This window comes from Muscardinus avellanarius (assembly GCF_963383645.1).
Source record: "Muscardinus avellanarius genome assembly, chromosome: 16".
Taxonomy (NCBI): Eukaryota; Metazoa; Chordata; class Mammalia; order Rodentia; family Gliridae; genus Muscardinus; species Muscardinus avellanarius.
Window position 1 is genome coordinate 16,161,435 of NC_137802.1, and position 18,439 is coordinate 16,179,873.

Here is an 18,439-nt window from a genome sequence, read left to right on the forward strand (position 1 = left end):
GGATGTGGTAATGTACACCTGTAATCCCAGTATTTAGGAGGCTGAGACAGAATCACAGGTTTTAAGCCAGCTTCATCATATTAGCAAGGCCCTCAGCAATTTAGGAAGAACTTGTCTCAAAAATAAAACAAGGCTAGGGGATAGTTCAGAGATAGAATGCCCCTGGGTTCAACCCTCAGGTGCGCCACCACACCTGGCAGGGTTGTTTATTAAGTTTGTTGGGTATTTTGGTTTTGTGTTTTGCACTGTTTGGGATTGAACTCAGGACCTTACACACATCAGGCAAGTCCTCTATTGTTGAGTTGCATGTCTAATACAGGTTTGCAATTCCTTTTTTTTTTTTTTTTTAAGTGGTGGTACTGGGAGTAGGACCCATGGGCCTTCTACCTCCGGGCTATACTCCCAGACCTATTTTATATTTTATTTGGAAACAGGGTCTCTTAAACCAGCCAAGGCTGGCTTTGAACCTGCGCGATCCTCCTGTCTCCGCCTCCCAAGCACGGGGATTACAAGGGTGCGCCACCATGCCCGGCTTCCTTTTTTTATTTTTTGACAGGGATCTCACTAGGTTGCCCACGCTGGTCTTAGACTCCTGGGCTCAAGTGATCTTCTCTGCCTCAGCCTCCATAGTAACTGTGACCACAAGCATACACCACTGGACCTGTCTGGGTTGCAGTTTTTGTTTTGCTTTTTTTGTGTGTGTGTGTACTGGGTACTGGGGATGGAACCCAGGGGCATTTGACCTCCAAGCTACACCCCCATCCCTATATTTTTATTCTTTATTTTATTTTTGCGGGTCTAGGGATGGAACCCAGGGGCATTTGACCTTTGAGCCACATCCCCTGCCGTATTTTTATTCTTTATTTTGAAACAGGGTCTCACTAAGTTGTGGAGGGCCTCACTAAGTAGCTGAGGCTGTCCGCGAACAGCGATCCTCCAGGTCTGAGCCTCCCGAATGCTGGGATTACAAGCGTGTGCCACCACGCCCTGCTAGGACCTTCTTCCTATGTATTAAAATATTTTGGTAGAGTCGGGTGTGGTGGCTCACGTTTGTAATTCTGGCATTTGGGAGGCTGAGACAGGAAGATCGCGGTTCGAGGACGATCTCTGCCACTACTTAGTGAGGCCCACTGCAACTCGGTGAAACCCTGTTTCAAAATAACAAATACAAAATTAGGATCGGGGTGTAGCTCTGAGGTAGAATGTCCCTGGGTTCCATTCCCAGTGCCGCAAAAAAAAAAAAATTTTTTTTTTTTTGGTGGGCTTCTTGCTGCCCTTGGTGCCAAGTCCCAGGCTTGCAAAGCCCTCTGTGCACGTGGGCTGCAATGACTCTAAATGCGTCTCTGGCTCCGCTAGGCCAGCAGTTCCCACGGCGTAGGATTTCAAAAGCCTGCGGACCTCCCTGGGCTCAGACCGACAGACTCCTCCGGGGGAAGTCTTTTCTGATCAAGCTTCCTCCTCGGCCCCCAGCGCCTCACTTCACGCCCAGTGTTTCATGACATTGTCGTGGCCGGGGGCTCCTGAAAAACTCCTGTAACTGAGAGGTGCAGGCTGCGGCAGGGAGAGGACCCGAGGCCGCCCCGAGGCGGAGGAGCCGGGCGCCAGCTCGGGAGCCGGTGAGTGCGTGCGTGCGTGCGGAGGGGGCTCCGCGGCGTCGGCGAGGCCGAGCTGCCCGGGGAGGGGAAGCCGGGCTCCGCGCGCCGGCCGAGGGAGCGCGGCGGCCCCGCTTCCCACCCGGGGCGCGGAGCAGTCGGCGCCCGCGGACCTGGCGGGGGCTCGGGGCTGCCACTTAGAGGCCGTCCTGCCAATCGCTCTCTTCCCGGGCGGCTGCAATCCGAGCGGAAGAGGCGGGCTCAGCGCGACGCCCAGCGGCGCGGGGTCCCACGTCCGTGCGGGGAGAGGAGCGCGCCTCCTCTGCGCAGGCGCGCCGCGGGGCGGGGCGGGGCCTGCGCGGGGGCGGGGCCTGCGCGAGGCGGGGCCACGGCCGGGCCCGCCTCCTCCAGCCCAGCGAGCCGCAGAGCGCGCGGTCTCGGGGTTATTCTGGGGGGCTTCAGGTGAGCCAGAGCATAGAAGGTCAGGGAGACCTCCCTCGAGGTCAGGCCGTCGGTCTGACCGCGGGTCCATCTGTCCTGCCGTCCACTAACAGCCGCCTCCGAGGAGAATGGGAGAACAAAGGGAGGGGGCGGTCCTGGGGCCCCCGAGGGAATCCAGGGTCCCAGGTACCCCGCCCCGCCCGCTGACACTTTCGGTTTCTCCTCGAGTCAGAGGCGCCGCCCTAGGGACCCTGGGCCGGCGCCCGGCGCAGCTGCTGTCTGCGTTTGCCTGTCCGTCTTGGTGTCTGTCTCAGTGTCTGTCTGGCTGTGTCCGAGCTTGCCTCCACCTCCAGTACTCAGCCGACCGAACATCAACATCCCACGAGCCCTCGGCCTTTCCCCATGGCAGGTAAGTGAGTGCCAGGCTGGGGGTCTCCGTTATCCTCCCCCACACCGACCCGGGCGCCGGGTGTCGAACACATCTTTTAGGAATGTGCCCAGACTGGCTGCCTCGGGCCCTCCCTTCCACGCGGGGAGCCACCGCCCTGCTCCCCTACCCCATCTTTCTCCGCCTCTTCCCACATTTCCCGCGGAGCCTTGCGGCCCTTGGGCTGAAGAATAATGGGAGGGAGGTGAGGCCACGAGTACCTTTCTAATCTACCCTTGCTCCCCACAGGCTACTTGCCCCCCCAAGGCTATGCCCCTTCGCCCCCACCTCCCTACCCTGTGACCGCTGGGTACCCGGAGCCGGTTCTGCATCCTGGGCCCGGGCCGGTGCCAGTGCCCGCCCAGGTGCCTGCCCAGGTGCCCGCTCCCGCTCCCGGCTTCGCTCTCTTCCCTCCTGCGGGCCCCGTGGCCCCCGGGTCTCCTGCCCCCTTCTTGCCACTGCCCGGGGTGCCTTCAGGCCTCGAATTCCTGGTGCAGGTGAGTGGGAGGAAGGGTGAAGGGAGAATCCCTGGGTGTTCGGGCTGGCTGGTCAGTGTCAGCGCTGCCCCTGCTTTTTCCAGGTTGATCAGATCTTGATTCACCAGAAAACTGAGCAAGTGGAAGGTGAGTGGAAGGAGGCGTGGGCTGGGCCTGAATGTTACGGAGGCCAGGATGGTGGGCGCCTGGGCGGAGCCTCAGCGTGTCACCCCGACAGCGTTCCTGGGCTGGGAGACCTGCAACCGATACGAACTACGCTCGGGGGCTGGGCAGCCCCTGGGTCAGGCGGCCGAGGAGAGCAACTGCTGTGCCCGTCTGTGCTGCGGCGCCCGGCGCCCGCTGCGAGTCCGCCTGGCTGACCCGGGGGACCGCGAGGTGCTGCGCCTGCTCCGTCCGCTCCACTGTGGCTGCAGCTGCTGCCCCTGCGGCCTCCAGGAGGTGGGCCGGGAGCCTGGGGCCTGGGAGAGGCTGGGAGGCCGGCCTTGATGCCGCAGAGCCCCGCAGAGCCCGGTGTGGCTCTTGTAACGTGGGCTCTGAGGTGGGACATTTAGTGAGGGGGCCTGTAGAGTGGAGACCGAGCCAGGATCGGTGCGAACTGGGGCCGAGGTCCCCTGGCTTGGCAATGACTCTGATGGCCTCTCACTGCAGATGGAAGTTCAGGCTCCACCGGGCACCACCATTGGCCACGTGCTACAGACCTGGCACCCCTTCCTCCCTAAGTTCTCCATCCAGGATGCCGATCGCCAGACAGTCCTGAGAGTGGTGGGGCCTTGTTGGACCTGTGGCTGCGGCACAGACACCAACTTTGAGGTATCAGGAATAAGGGGACACTTCCAGGACCTTCATAGGCCAAGGCTGATGGCAGTTTTCATGAGGCGGGATGGCATGACTTCACTCAAGCTCCTCAGCCCAAATCCATGGTGACTCCTACCACACTTCTGGTTTTCTCCCTTCAGAACTGGCCTGTGGTTTTACAAAAGTATAGGAAAGAGAATTTCATCTTTAGGAGCAATGCTGATTGTTACCTGTGATATTGTACTGGGCGAAGACCAGCCTGGATCTAGGGTGAAGGCTAATTATTAATCTGTGGTAAGCTGGGCCCATGAGGTGGCTGTGCACGAGAGTCTTTGTGAGCTGGAGCAAGCGCTGATTTAACATCCTGGCTTGTCCTGCTAACCTAGAAGTCCAGATGACCTGTTCAACCTGAAATCCAGGTGATACCTTCTCACTGTGCCTTCCTGTCACCAACCCGGAGCCAGGAGAAGCCAAGTGGTGAGACTTTCAGAGTGAGGCCAGGGAAACACCTTGATGTCTAGAAGACAGAGGCACTCCACAGACCCTTGAGGCCCTTAAGGGATAGTTCCTTGTGCAGATAAGAGAGTAACAATGGGTACCATCCAGTAGACTTTCTGACGCTTCTGATGAGGTGCTTTACGTAAGGTTACTTAAAAAGTGAGTCACCATGGTAGCTAGAGGGAGGTTCTGTGATGGGAACCAGTTGGGAAAGGGATGATTGTGTGATCTCTGTATGAGAGTGTTTAAACTGTGGGGTTCTCATAGGGCCAGTGGTCCATTTTACACAATTATGAATGGTCCATGCTTGAGACTGCAAGGCTGGCTGGACAGCCTGGAACTGGGCTACAGGAAGTGTACCAGAGCTATAGGATTGGGGGAAGAGGTGGGCAGGATACAGAAGGAAATGCCTCCAGTTCTAGTCACCAGAGACTGAGCATAGAAAAAGGACCAGGAAGGCATTGTGGGTTACCACCCACTTTGCCAGGGCCCGTTGCTGCTGGACTCAGAAAAGCCACTTGAGATTAGGATCCTCAGAGGCAGCCTATTAGTGCACCTCCTCACAGTGCGTATTCTTGGGTCCCCTCTAGATGAGGCTCAAGAGCAGTGCCAAGTAGGGCACACCGCTACTTTGCTGATTAAAGTCACCAGCCAGGCATAGCTGCAGAGCCGGGTGTGGTGGTGCCCGCCTGTAATTCCAGTACTTGGAAGGCTGAGGCAGGAGGATCATAGGTTTGTGGTCAGCCTCAGCAGCTTAATGAGACCCTGTTTCTTTCTTTCTTTTTTTTTTTTTTTTTTTCGTTACTAGAAATTGAACCCAGGGGCATTCTATATTCAAGCTACACTCTCACCTCAGACCTATTTTTTGTCCTTTATTTTATTTATTTATTTATTTATTTATTATTATTATTATTTTTTTTTTTTGCAGGTCTGGGGATGGAACCCAGAGGCATTTGAGCTCCGAGCTACACCCCCTGCCCAATTTTTTATTCTTTATTTTGAAACCGGATCTCACTGAGTTGCAGAAGGTCTCACTAAGTAGCTGAGGCTGTCTGTGAACCGTGATCCTCCTGTCTCAGCCTCCCAAATGCTGGGATTACAAGCGTGCGCCACCATGCCGGGCTTGTCCTTTATTTTAAAACAGGGTCTCACTAAGTTGTGGAGGTCCTCAGTAAGTAGCTGAGGCTGACCACAAACCTGCGATCCTCCTGTCTCTCCCTCCCAAGTACTGGGATTACAAGTATGTGCGACCATGCCCAGCTCTGTCTCTTTGGTGTGTGTACGTGTGTGTGTGTGTGTGTGTGTGTTACTGGGGATTGAACCCAAGGGGCACTCTACCTCTGAGCTACACCTCCAGCCCCATTTATTTATTTATTTATTTATTTATTTATTTATTCTTTTTTGCGGTACTGGGGATGGAACCGAGGGGCATTCTATTTCTGAGCTACACCCCCAGTCCTATTTTTTATTCTTTATTTTGAAACAGGGTCTGACTGAGTTGCAAACGGCCTCACTAAGTAGCTGAGACTGTCTGCAAACCGTGATCCCCCTATCTCAGCCTCCCAAATGCCGGAAGTAATTACAAGCATGCACCACCATGTCGAGCTCCTGTTTTATTTTTATTTTGAAGTAGGGTCTTGCTAGGTTGATGACAGTCTCACAACTTGCTGAGGCTGTCCTCAAACCTGCAATCCTCCTGTCTCAACCTCCCAAATAATAGGATTATAGGAATGTGCCATCACACCCAGCTCATGATACCCAATTTTAAAGTAAAAAGCTATGGGGGTGTAGCTAAGAGGTAGAATGGTCCTGGGTTCCATCCTCAGTAATAAGTAAATAGGGATAGGGTGCAACTCGGAGGTAGAATGCCCCTGGATTCAATCCCCAATACCACAAAAATAAATAAATAAAATAAATAAATAAAAGCTGGATATGGTGGTGCACACTTGTAATCCCAGCATTTGGGAGGCTGAGACAGGAGGATGGCGGTTTGTCGACAGCCTCAGCTACTTAGTGAGGCTCTTTGCAACTCAGTGAGACCCTGTTTCAAAATAAAGAATTTTAAAAAAAATAGGGAGCCAGGTGTGGTGGTGCACGCTTGTAATCCCAGCACGCTTGTAATCCCAGCATTCAGAGGCTGAAACAGGAGGATCTAGGTTCGCAGACAGCCTTAGCTACTTAGTGAGGCCCTTTGCAACTCAGTGAGACCCTGTTTCTTTCTTTTTTTTTTTTTTTTTTTTTTGTGGGTCTGGGGTTGGAACTCAGGGGCATCTAACCTCCAAGCTACATCCCCTGCCCTATTTTTTATTCTTTATTTTGAAACCAGGTCTCACTGAGTTGTAGAGGGCCTCACTAAGTAGCTGAGGCTGTCCGCGAACTGCGATCCTCAGGTCTCAGCCTCCTGAATGCTGGGATTACAAGCATGCGCCACCATGCCTGGCTGAGACCCTGTTTCTAAACAAAGAATAAAAAAAAAAAAATAGAGCTGGGGGTATATAGCTCAGAGGTAGAATGCCCCTGGGTTCCATCCCTAGTACCACCAAATAAATAAAATAGGAATAGGGCTGGGGGTATAGCTAGGAGGTAGAATGCCCCTGGGATCTATCCCCAGTATCTAAAAAAAAAAAAGTCAGACAGGAGGGTGTAGCTTGGAGGTAGAATGTCCCTGGTAGAATCCCCAGCACCACAAAATAATAATAACCAATAATAATAATTTTTGTTTTTGTTTTTTTGTTTTTGCAGGTCTGGGGATGGAACCCAGAGGCATTTGACCTCCGAGCTACACCCCCTGCCCAATTTTTTATTCTTTATTTTGTAACAGGGTCTCGCTGAGTTGTGGAGGGCCTCACTTAGTAGCTGAGGCTGTCTGCGAACCGTGATCCTCCAGTCTCCGCCTCCCAAATGCTGGGATTACAAGCGTGCGCCACCACGCCCGGCTAATAATAATAATGAATAATAGTAATAATAAATACAATAAAGTCACCCCTTTAGGCAGATGGCTTCTGGGAGCCTGCTTGGCTGGTAAAGCACAGCCAGGATTTGTCAGCCTCCTTTGCCCTCTCCCATCAGGCCTACGCTGTATAGGCGCAGACTGCATCCAGCCAGGGTGTCAGGGATGTTGATAAGCAAAGGGAACCCAGTAATCAGCCACACGCTAAGGGGATTTGACTACGTGGTGTTTTCACTTCTCCCCCACTAGCGTTCAGTTATGTCACGCATGGCCTTTGACTCAGGGTGCCTCAGTTTCCCCAGCTGTCACGTGGAAACCCAAAGCTGGCAGGAAGACCCCCTGAGTGTGGAGCCCGTACGGTTCCTACGCAGCGACTGTGGGAGATTGGTCAGCACTCCCCAGTCGGGTCCTTCCTCCTTGCCGACAGGTGAAGACCAGGGATGAATCACGCAGCGTGGGCCGCATCAGCAAGCAGTGGGGCGGCCTGCTCCGAGAAGCCCTCACGGACGCGGACGACTTCGGCCTGCAGTTCCCCGTGGATCTGGACGTGAAGGTGAAGGCCGTGCTGCTGGGAGCCACGTTCCTGATCGTGAGTTGACTGTCAGTCCCCCGCCCCCGTCCTGCTGCTCCTCCTCTGTCACCTAAAGCTCTGTGCACTGGCTGGCCTCTTTCTAGCTCAGGGGCAAGTGTTACGGGGGCCGTGCAGGTTCAGTCCTAGGTGGTGAGAGCCCAGCCAGACTGGCCCGGCCGGATCTGTTGACAGTGGCCTCTCCTCAGGACTACATGTTCTTCGAGAAGCGAGGAGGCGCTGGGCCCTCTGCCATCACCAGTTAGAGGCCACCTCAGGGTGAGGAGACCATCACCTCAACCAGAAATCAAGATGGTCGCCTGCCCTGGCCTGGCCCCTCCTCATGGAAGAAAGAGGCAGCCCCTTTCTTCCATGTATACCCCAGGGGCAGGCAGGAGTGCCTGAGTGGCTGGGGCCCTGGTGCCCCATCGCTCCCCTCTCCCATGAAGGGTGTGTATGACAGACCTTCCCCACTGCCTCCCACCACGGCCTCCCAGCAGTGCCTCTGCACAGAGCATATCAGCTTTCCGGCCTGCCCTCCCCGCTCCTTCCCACCGGCTTCCAGGGCCTCTGCACCATGGGAGGCCTGTGGAAGCCAGGACTTGGATTTTAGAACAGGGCTGGCAGGGGAAGGCCAAATAGCACCAAAGATGACGTACGGACATGCCACTCTTCCCCTGCCTCGGCGAGGCCGACTCAGCTTCAGACTGCGGCCCTTTGAGGGGGCTCCCACTTCCTCAGCAACAGTTGTAGAGGCTGGGCCCCAGTGCCAACTTCCTGGCCCCTCGGGCCCTGCCCACTGCTGGTGCTTGCTGCAGCTTCCTGTGCCTTATTTAACCACCCCTTCCTTCCCTTGCCCTCGGGAGGAGGCTGCATCTTTGTATGTTGTATTCTTATAAACTTTGTAACTTTTTAAACATTGGAAGATGTAATATAATGGGGGGGGTAGAAGAAAGAGTTGATATAGGAAAAACTTACACACATACACACACGCCCATGGAGCTACAGCAGCTTGGGCTGCGCTTGGCCCATCTCATAATCTGTGCTACTAGGGTCAAATGTCCTTGAATTCAGGAAGGCGCCTGTCATCAGTCATGGTGGCCCTGCACCAAACCAAGGCAGTCTGGGTGGCGTGTCCCAGGTTAGTTTGGCTGCTTCGGTCATCCGAGATGGCTGGCTAGCCCACAGAGTCCAGTGAGTGGCTGGTAGTGGGTCAGGATGGCTGGTCCATGGTCCAGTATGGACGCTTGACCATTGTCTGTAGTGTAGACGCTTCCTTTGGAAATGATGCATTCTGGCTCTTTTCCTTCAAGTCCTCCTTTGGTTTGGGATTCTGGTAGACAGAGTGGACTAGATCCTTCTTGGCCCAGCATAGGGAGCGAGGCCCTCAGAGGCCAAGGGACAGTTTAGGGAGGAGTCCCTTGTCAGTGCCCAACCCTGGGCTCCCCTGGGCGCTTCCTGTGCCGGCCCATAGCAGGTGGGACCTCCCTAAGTGGGGCTGCCTGCCCCTGTCAAGTCTGTCGCTCGATCCCCATGGCCCCGCAGGGCCAGGCCTTCCGTGCTGGTGTCCACAGACAAGGAAGCAGAGCTCAGGACCGGGCCAGGACATAGCGGCTGGCAGCTGAGAGGTCCCACTGGTGATGCTCCAGGATGCGCCGGCAGTCGGCTCTGGACCGGCTACTCAGGTGGAAGAGCTGGTCTACCTGCAGGAGCGAGAGAGAGCCGCTGACTGCCAGGTGGCAGGGGGAGAGAAGAGGGAGCCCCGGAGAAGGGTGTGGCATTACCTTGAGGTTCCGGATGGCAGAAACCACATCGCCCCCAGTGGCTCTTAGTGCTACCTGGCACTCCTGGTGGGTGACTCCATGCACACTCATCTCCAGCTGCAGGGGACAAAACCTCATTCAGGCTCCTACCTCGTTCCATAGGCCCGGGAACACCCAGGCCGTTTCAGAGGGACCTCACCTCTGTGATCTTCCTCTGCCACTCGGAGTCAGGCCAGAGGCTGCCGGAGGAGACAGTGGCTTTACTGGCTCCAGCCACTCCAGTGTGGTGATTGTGTAGGGGTTCTCTTCTGAGCCAGGGAGGGCGCCCTCTCTGGGGCTGGCTGGGCTGAGAAGAGGGGCTGGAGGTAGCAGGCGGGCGCGGAGGCAGGCCTGGGGGGCCCTGGGGCAGAGGTCTGGTGTGTCGAAGTTCAGGAGGGCTTGAGCCACCCCCTGTGGGGCGAGGACCCAGGGACAGAACTGACTCCAGACTCTTGGACATGCCTGCGGTGGAGAAAGAAGACAGCGTGAGAAGAGCCTCGGGTTTGTGTCTTTTTCTCTCCGGTGATGGATGGTTTTGCAAGAATTTGCAGATAAGCTAGCTGGCCCTGTCATCAGGGTGTTCCACATAGGCAGGATGATGAGACAGGTCCCTGGGCAGCTGCGGGACCAGAGAACAAGAGAATCAGGGGCCAGAATGGGGAGATGCCGCCCAGTGGGAAAGGCAGGGGGCCTTCAAACCAAGAGTTGTTAAAGTATCGCTAGGACGCCCGCAGGTGGAATTGGGAAGTCATATAGGCAAAGGCATAGTTCAGGGGAGGATGTTGTTCTTGACTTCCTGAGACCCCGGAGTCCCATCATACCTACCTTTCATCCTCTGCAGGGGTTCCTTCCTTCTCTGGCCCCGTGCTGGTGGTAGATCCCGAGATTTTGCCTTCTCTCTGTCCCTGTTAGAGAGCGACCCAGTTCACCCTCCACACCCCAAACACACAGTCAATGTCACCACCCTAAGTAACTCTGGAGCTCCCGGGCATGCTCAGACCCAGGCCGGACACTCCAGCTGGGAGGAGAGTCAGCCAGTCTGTCCTCACCTCCAGCTGCCTCGCCGTCCTATCGCCAGCCTTCCCTCCCAGAGAACTTGCTGGACTTGGCCGGCCCCCCACCCTTTCAGCTCCTCACCCGTCTATGCTCCCACGGCGCCGCTCTCCCCCAGCTGGAGAGCCCCTGTGGCCTGGACGGGCGGCTGGCGGGCCTCCCGGGTCTGCTAGCGTCACAGCCGAGGCTGGGAAGTTGCCCACTTTGAAGGTGCGACCGTTCTGTCCCTTCCAGGTTGTGGAATCCGGGCTGTGGGAAGAGGAGGCCGTGAAGGAGATGGGAGCCAGGGGCGAGGGGTGGCTGGGCTCAGCAAGCGGTGTCCCTCGCAGCTGCCTCTGCCAGGAGAGAGGGAAGCCTCTTCCTCCCCAACACAAAAGGGCTCTGTGGGTCAGCGGGGCTCCAGGAGGGAGGCTGGGACTGCGTTGGCGCTCAGGGCCCATAGGGACTGGAGAAGACAAGGCCAGGTTCCAGGAGAGTAGAGGGGACCAAGAGTGAAGGAGTCTGAGAGGAAGGCCTCCCCTGGGGGCCCTGGGGACATGAGGCGGTCACCTGCCCTCGATGATGGTGATGGGGTCACCAGGCTCCATCCGCAGGGCTCCCGGCTCTGTGACATCCCTCACACAGCGCCCCTCGGGAGGCCAGGCCTGTGGAGACAGGAAGAGAGAGAGGCTGGGCATTTGGCCTGGGTCGAGAGGGTCGTGTGGGAGCAGGGAAGTAAGACACCCTCTGTTGGGACACCTACCAATCATACCCACACCAAGTGTGTCCTCTGTGCTGGCCCCCAGTGGACTGTCCCTGCCTCCCACGTGTGATCCAGTGGGGGAGGCCGACCTGGATCCCATGCCAAGCTGGACACGGCCCAGGGTTCAGGCCTTGTCTCTACCTAGGGGGACCAAGGGAAGAGCCATCCTGGTCACAGTTCTGCACCCAGGCCTATCAGGCTGGCCGCCTAAGCACCTCAGGAACATTCCCACTCCAGCCTCGAGCCTCAGCCAGACCTCATCATCTCAATTCTGCTTCCTAGCCATCATCACTAACATCCCTCTAAACTGTTTTTGGACCAGGCGTCAATGAAAAGCATGCAATGTTGGCTTATAACTCCCCTCCTCAACACCCCTCCACAGCTCCCATGTGCCCCCGGAGTCAAGACTAAACCCCTTCAGTGACAGGGAGTACTGTTCTCTAGTGACTTAGGGAATGGCTCAAACATCACATTGACTGAAACTAATCCTAACTCCTCCATTTACTACGTGACTTTATTTTATTTATTTTTTGTGGGTCTGGGGATGGAACCCAGGGGCGTTTGACCTCAGAGCCCTGCCTTATTTTTTATTATTTATTTTGAAACAGGGTCTCACTAAGTTGCAGAGGGCCTCACTAAGTAGCTGAGGCTGTCCGCAAACGGCGATCCTTCTGTCTCAGCCCCCCGAATGCTGGGATTACAAGCGTGCGCCACCCTACCTGGCCGTGACTTTATTATTTATTTATTTCTGTGGTACTGGCAATGGAACCCAGGGCATCTACCTCCAAGCTACACCCCCAGCCATATATTATTCTTTATTTTGAAACAGAGTTTCACTGAGTTGCAAAGGGCCTCACTAAGTAGTAGCTGAGGCTGTCCTCAAACCTCAACCCTGCTGTCTCAGCCTCCCAAATGCTGGGATTACAAGCATGCGCCACCACGCCCGACTTACTACTTGACTTTAGTCAAGTCGCTAAACTGTCAGGATCTCAACTGTCCCATCTTCTCCCATCCCAGTCAAATGGTGATAAACATAATCACCTCATGGGATTGTTGAGAGGACTAAACAAACAGTCATAAGGATGCCCAGCAGAGCACTAAGTCCAGAATCTCACACTCTGAGTGCTGTCTGTGTAGCCAGCAATCCTTAACACACCCCAGGAAACCCTCACAATGCATCCGGGCTTCTCTCTGCACACACATTACTCCCGTTTCCCCTCCCACCTGGAACCTCTCTTCCCTCACATGTCAAACACCCACCGAGACCTTGCTCACCTCTGTGCCCCTTTTTGGGCTCAGACACATACCCCAGCCCTTCAGCCTACATCTGCATAGCCCCCAGCTGCCTGCCCAGGCTCTGAGCTCTCTGCAGGCAGGTGTAAATATGTTTTGTTCAGAGCGGAGTCCCAGAACCCAGCGAGGGCAGCAGGATATATTTGGAGGCTTTTTGGTTTGGGAGTGTTTTTTTTGTTTGTTTTGAGGTTCTGGAGATTAAACCCAGGGAATTCTGTGTGGTGGGCAAGTGCTCTACCACTAAGCTCTAGCACCAGCCCTTTTGATTTTATTTTGAGACAGGGTCTCTAAGTTCCCTTTAACTTGCACAAGCCTGCCTGAGTCTCCTGAGTGGCTAGTGTGACTGGTGTACACCATCACACCAGCTAGGATGTCAGTCCTATAGAACCCTGGAAGAGAGGATGGAGGGGAGGGAGGCTCTACGTATCTGGGGAGTTGGGGGTCCCCACCTCTTGAAGCAGCCCTTCCAGGTAGGAAAAGCTAGGCCGGTCTGCGGGGTGAGGGGCCCAGCAACGCAAGGCAAGGGAGTAGAGGGCTCTGGAGCAAAGAGGCGGCTTCGGCAGCCGCGCTCGATCTTTCTCCAGCCGCTGCAGGATGAGGTAAGGTGGGACCCCGGCCCAGGGCTCCTCGCCCCCAGAGAACATCTCCCACAGCGTCACCCCAAACATCCACACGTCGGAGGCAGAGGAGAAGGCTCCCTGGCGCAGGCTCTCTGGGGCACACCTGCGGAAGTTAAAGGGCCGCGTATTACCCCAGGGGGCTCACTTTCCACGGGACACCCAATCCTTCGGTATTCTCCCATCGTCCTCCTTTCAGACCTGACACACCCTCGGGTTCCAGCCTCCTGCAAAGACCAGCCTCTCGGATCTGCCCCGCCCCCTCATCCCGGCTGCAGGCCGACCACCCACAGGGCGCGCTCTCACCAGGCGTAGGGGATGGGGCGGGGTCCACCCATGACGTAGCGGCCCCTGGCTCCGCCCAGCGGCCGCACCAGACCGAAGTCGGCCACCTTGATAGTGCGTGGGGAGGCCAGCAGCAGGTTGCGGGTAGCGAGGTCCCGGTGCACTAGCCCGCGGGCCCCCAAGTACGCCATGGCCCCCGCCAGCTGCCGCAGGAAGAGACAGAGCAGGGCCACCGGCAGCGGGGGCGTCGGGGCCGGCGCGGTGAGGCGCGCATGCAGGGAGCCCAGGGGCGCCAGCTCCATCACCTGCGGGAGCACGGAGCAGCCTGAGCCAGGGCCTGGCGTCACGGGCCCTGCCGGCCACGCCGGCCCCCAGCGATGTGGGGAGCGGACTTCGGGATCTGCTCACCATCTGCAGAGGCTGGCCCAAGACGAGGCCGTGCAGACGCAGCACGTGCGGGTGCTCCAAGTTCATCATGACCGACACCTCCCGCAGGAAGTCTCCCAGCTCCGTGCCCACGGGGCCTTCGGGGCCTACCCGGAGGGATTTGACAGCCACTGGGACCTGGAGGTGGGGGGAGGCACCATCCAGCGCCGGAGGGAAAGGTCAGGCCAAGGCCCAAGCCCAGGGGGCATGAAGGTCGCTGGGGAGGGGGAGGAGCTCCCGGAGGACACTCACACTCTGGCCACTCGGCAGCGTCCACCGCCCTCGATGCACCACACCAAAGCAGCCCGAACCCAGCAGCTCCCCTCGGCAAACAGCGCCCTCTGGGATCAGGCACTTGAGGCCCCCCTCTGGCTCAGGGAGGCACAGAGGGCTATCCGAGTGTGGGGTAGTCTCCTTCTGCTCCGGGGCGAAACCCCCAAGGATCTGAAACAGGAGTGGGACCTCAGGTGTGCAGAGCCACGCAGCCACCCCCTTCTCAGGCCTGAAAGCTGGCCATTTAAGCTCCCACACACACCACATACCTTGTAAACCCAGTTCTTAGGCTTGACCCCCATGCGATGCCTCTTCAGAGCTTCAACCAGTCTGCGCTGGGCTGTGGGAAGCCAGAATCAGAGGGCTGGGTGGGGTGGGGGGACGAGGTGGGGCAGGGAACAGAGATTTACAGGCAAGAAGAAGCCTGGGGTGTAGAGAAGTGGGAACGAGATGTCAGGCTGGGGAAGGAGCACCAGGGCCTCAGGCAGGATTCCTTACCAGGCCTGCCCATGCCAATGCCGTCCAGGTCCTCGGGCCTTACAAAGTCGAAATGCTCTGGCCGAGTGACATTAAGCTCTTCAAGGATGGGCCGATAAAACTGGGCTAACTGGATGTCCCGGAGCAGCCGCAGTAGCCACAGGGATCCAGCCTCAGGGAGCATGTCTGGTGAAGTAAGGATGGTGGTACTCTCCTTCAGATCAAGAGCCTAGGAGCAGGTGAGGTGTGGTAGAGTACTGTAATCAGTACTCAGAGGCCGAGACAAGAGGATCACAGGTTCCAGATCAGCCTCAGCAATTCAGTGAGACCCTATTTTAATTTTTTAAAAAATGTACAAAGGGCTGAGGGCGTAGCTTGGAGGTAGAATGGATTCAATCCCCAGTACAAAAAAAAAGCAGCCTAGGTAGGTACCTAAGACACTCAGACACCAGAGACAGGGTCCCTCGTACCATCCTTAAACCCATCAGAAACAAGTGCAGAGAGATACATCAGAGAACCAGGAATCATACCTCTTACACACACACGCCTCAAGTAGGATGCTCCCCAGCCCCAAGGCTCTGGAAACTACCCGTTTACCACTGGGAAACCTGGCTTCCTCGCATCTGAAATTTCAGAACACTGCCTGCTCAGATCGCAGAGTCCGGGTATGCTACTGTCCTAACTCTGGAGATATGGTACACTGACCCTGCACCCCTAAGATACCCAGAATTCTGCCCCTCATTTTAATTTTTTTTTTTTTGTAGTACTAGGGATTGAACCCAGGGCACTTTACCTCTGAGCTACACCCCCAACCCTGTTTAATTTTTAATTTTGACACAAGGTCCCACTAAGTTACTGCACAGTAGCCTTGAACCTGCAATCCTCTAGTCTCAGCCTCCCAAGTACTGGAATTACAGGCCTGTACCATCTTGTCCAGCAGCGGTACCCTTTTAGAACTGAGTTATACCAATGCACATACTCATGTATAACCAAGGCACCGCTGCTCCTCAAACATGAGACATTTTTGCCTACCACGTACAGACTAGAGAGGCCAATATATGCCAGCCACACCAACCTCAGAGGTGTAGGTAGACACATACATGTGAAGGCACACTGCTGTACACACACTTCCTGAGACCTAACTCCCTGTGCAAAATATATGTCCTCTCAAATCTGAACCATTTTAGTATGTAGCTGTGAAACACCCAGGCTTCAGCAACACAGACTCTCACATAGACTTCAGACACCAAAATTCACTGCCCTGCACACGGAAGATACCTAGATCCACTGCCCCACAGCAGAAACCAAGGGCCCCACAAACACTCCAGACATCGTGGTGTAGTGCCCACATATACTTAAATTATGCAGTTACACTGCCCCCTCACCCCAGCATTGCCCAGGGTCACGGCCTCTTAGGAGCCCAGGGAAGCCACACTTAAAATCAAATAAGTCATCTATGATGACCCGCTAGCTAAGTGCAGGCCCTTCTAAGCTCGGGTACTGCCCACAGAACCGTCTGAGCTACCCGGTGCACAGTCCCTGCACACCCCAGCTCAGCCTTAGCGCCTTGTCACCCGCCTGCGTCACTCTGCTAGCTTGGCCTCCAGGCAGCTCCACCAGCCTTTATTAAATAAGGCTCCAGGCGCTCTGGGTCCTGGCTGCCTGCGCAGACTCCCAGACACACACCTGGCCCCTCCCTGATCCCACTCTAGTAAACGAGAGGTAGCGCAGGACCCGAGTCCGGGCCCAGTGGGCATCCCGGGGCAGGCAGGCGAGGAAGTGGAGACCAGCAGAGGTGGGGCAGGAGGTCGCCTAGGACCTGAAATATTGCAGGTAAAGCGGGTAAGGGGGAAGGGACGCGAGGAAAGGCGGCGGCGGCGGGAAGGACCCGGGAAGAGGAGAAGAGGCCCAGCACCCGGGACACCCCCGGCCCAGGGCGCCCCTGCTAGACCTGGACCCTCACCTGGCGGAGGCGGAAGCGGCTGCTGCGGAGCCGCCCAGGTAGGCAACGCTAAATCCCGGGAAGGGCGGGACCGACTCCGCGAAAGGCGGGTTCTGGCGGCTGGCCCGGGACTGGCAAGGGCCCGCCCCTAGTGGCCTGGTCACACTAGATGAGAGTGGTCAGGGAGGCTGGAGGCCTCCCCTCTGACCCCCAGACCCTCAGAAACCCTCCTCCCCTTCTCCAAAGAGTTTCCCACTGCTCCAGAGACCTTCCTCCTAGGATCCTTGTCCCTCAGGGCCTCTCTCCCCAACTCCTTCACCACCGGGACCCACCCACCCCCTTTTTGTGTGTAAAGGGGATTGAACCCAGGGACATTTTACCTGAGTTACGCCCCCAGCCCCCACTTTTTTTTTTTTTTTTTTTTTTTTTGCAGTACTGGGGATGGAACCCAGGGGCATTCGACCTCCGAGCTACACCCTCGCCCTATTTTTTATTCTTTATTTTCAAACAGGGTCTCACTGATTTGCGAAGGGCCTCACTAAGTAGCTGAGGCTGTCTGTGAACAATGGTCCTTCGTCTCTGCCTCCTGAATGTTGGGATTACAAGCGTGCTCCACCACCCCCAACTCCCCCAGCCCTTTTTTTTATTCTTTATTTTGAAACAGGGTCTCACTAAGTAGTGAGAGCCTCGCTAAGTAGCTGAGGCTGGCCACGAACCTGGATCCTCCTGTCCTAGCCTCCCAAGTACTGGGATTACAGGGGTGCACCACCACGCCAGGCTCCCACCCCTTGAGTAAACACCTGTTAGCCATTCCCTGCCTGGGTGCTGGGAATGCATCCTAAGCAGGACATTGGCCCTGGAGCAGGAGACACGCTTCAACTAAGAAGGGGAAACCCGGCCAGGGCAGGGTGCTTTGGAACCGAGCCAAGGCACGGAGAAGTTGACGTTGATCCAGAAGTCAGCCCCAGTCCTAGAGAGAGTCTTGAACTGCTGTTGAACATGGGCAGCGCGCCATGCCTCGGGGACTCCTTTCCTGTCATGGACACTTCCTGTCCAACATCTGTCTCCCACGGAGCCTCTGCCCGCCCCAAGGACCCTGCACCCCGCCACCAGGCCTGTGGCCAGAGGGACACAAGCCGGGACTTTGAAGAAAGCTCTAGGAGGAACATGCCCTCTCCCTTTCTCTCTGAGGTTCCAGAGAGGAAGCTGCCAGTCTTAGGACATCTGGCCTGTCCCCTGTCCTAGGAAAGCTGTATAAACATAGCAGCTGCGGTCCCCTGGGTCTCCGGGCGGGAAAAGCCCTTTTCATGTTGGTAAACACCCATGTGTCATCACGGATAGGAAAACCTTAGTAATGAAGTTTTGTGAGTATTGTTTTCTTGCCAATCCTCTTGCCCTCCCACCAGGCCAGCTCAGCTCGCTGTAATCCTTACCTCTACCACCGTCACCCCTCAAAGGCTCAGTTCCGCCAGTAGGGGCTGAGCCTTTTATTTACCTTTCTGTTCTAAGTGCTGGGGACAGTAGTGTAGGCCTGTACTTGTTTTCTCATAGCTGGGCGTGGCACCTGCCTGTATCCCAGTACTTGAGAGGCTGAGACAAGAGGATCGCAGGTTTAAGGCCAGCCTCAGCAACTGAGAGAGACCCTCGTTCAAAAAAAAGAAAAAGACCCAGGTGTGGTGGCTCACGCTTGTAATCCCTGCACTTGGGAGGCGGAGACAGGAGGATCATGCAGGTTCGGAACCAGCTGTGCTGGCTTAAGAG

The 18,439-nt window shown here is 56.2% G+C and overlaps 2 protein-coding genes across 2 annotated transcripts; one reads left to right on the plus strand and one right to left on the minus strand.

Annotated features, from left to right (window-relative positions):
• Positions 1 to 1,325: 1,325 nt before the first annotated feature.
• Positions 1,326 to 8,034, plus strand: PLSCR3 (phospholipid scramblase 3; the record flags this gene model as incomplete). Its single annotated transcript, XM_080713955.1, is given in 10 exon segments — positions 1,326 to 1,374; positions 1,551 to 2,054; positions 2,147 to 2,308; positions 2,311 to 2,442; positions 2,710 to 2,957; positions 3,041 to 3,083; positions 3,175 to 3,395; positions 3,606 to 3,767; positions 7,628 to 7,789; positions 7,978 to 8,034. Coding segments are annotated over 10 exon segments (1,740 nt in total).
• A 1,323-nt stretch (positions 8,035 to 9,357) lies between these two features.
• Positions 9,358 to 14,920, minus strand: TNK1 (tyrosine kinase non receptor 1; the record flags this gene model as incomplete). The annotated part of the gene is made up of 12 exons (XM_080713093.1): positions 9,358 to 9,471; positions 9,553 to 9,648; positions 9,731 to 10,032; positions 10,396 to 10,475; positions 10,708 to 10,872; positions 11,173 to 11,267; positions 13,108 to 13,381; positions 13,582 to 13,865; positions 13,969 to 14,124; positions 14,239 to 14,430; positions 14,529 to 14,599; positions 14,758 to 14,920. The coding sequence occupies 12 exons, from the start codon at positions 14,918 to 14,920 to the stop codon at positions 9,358 to 9,360; spliced, it is 1,992 nt and encodes a 663-aa protein (XP_080569219.1).
• Positions 14,921 to 18,439: the final 3,519 nt, after the last annotated feature.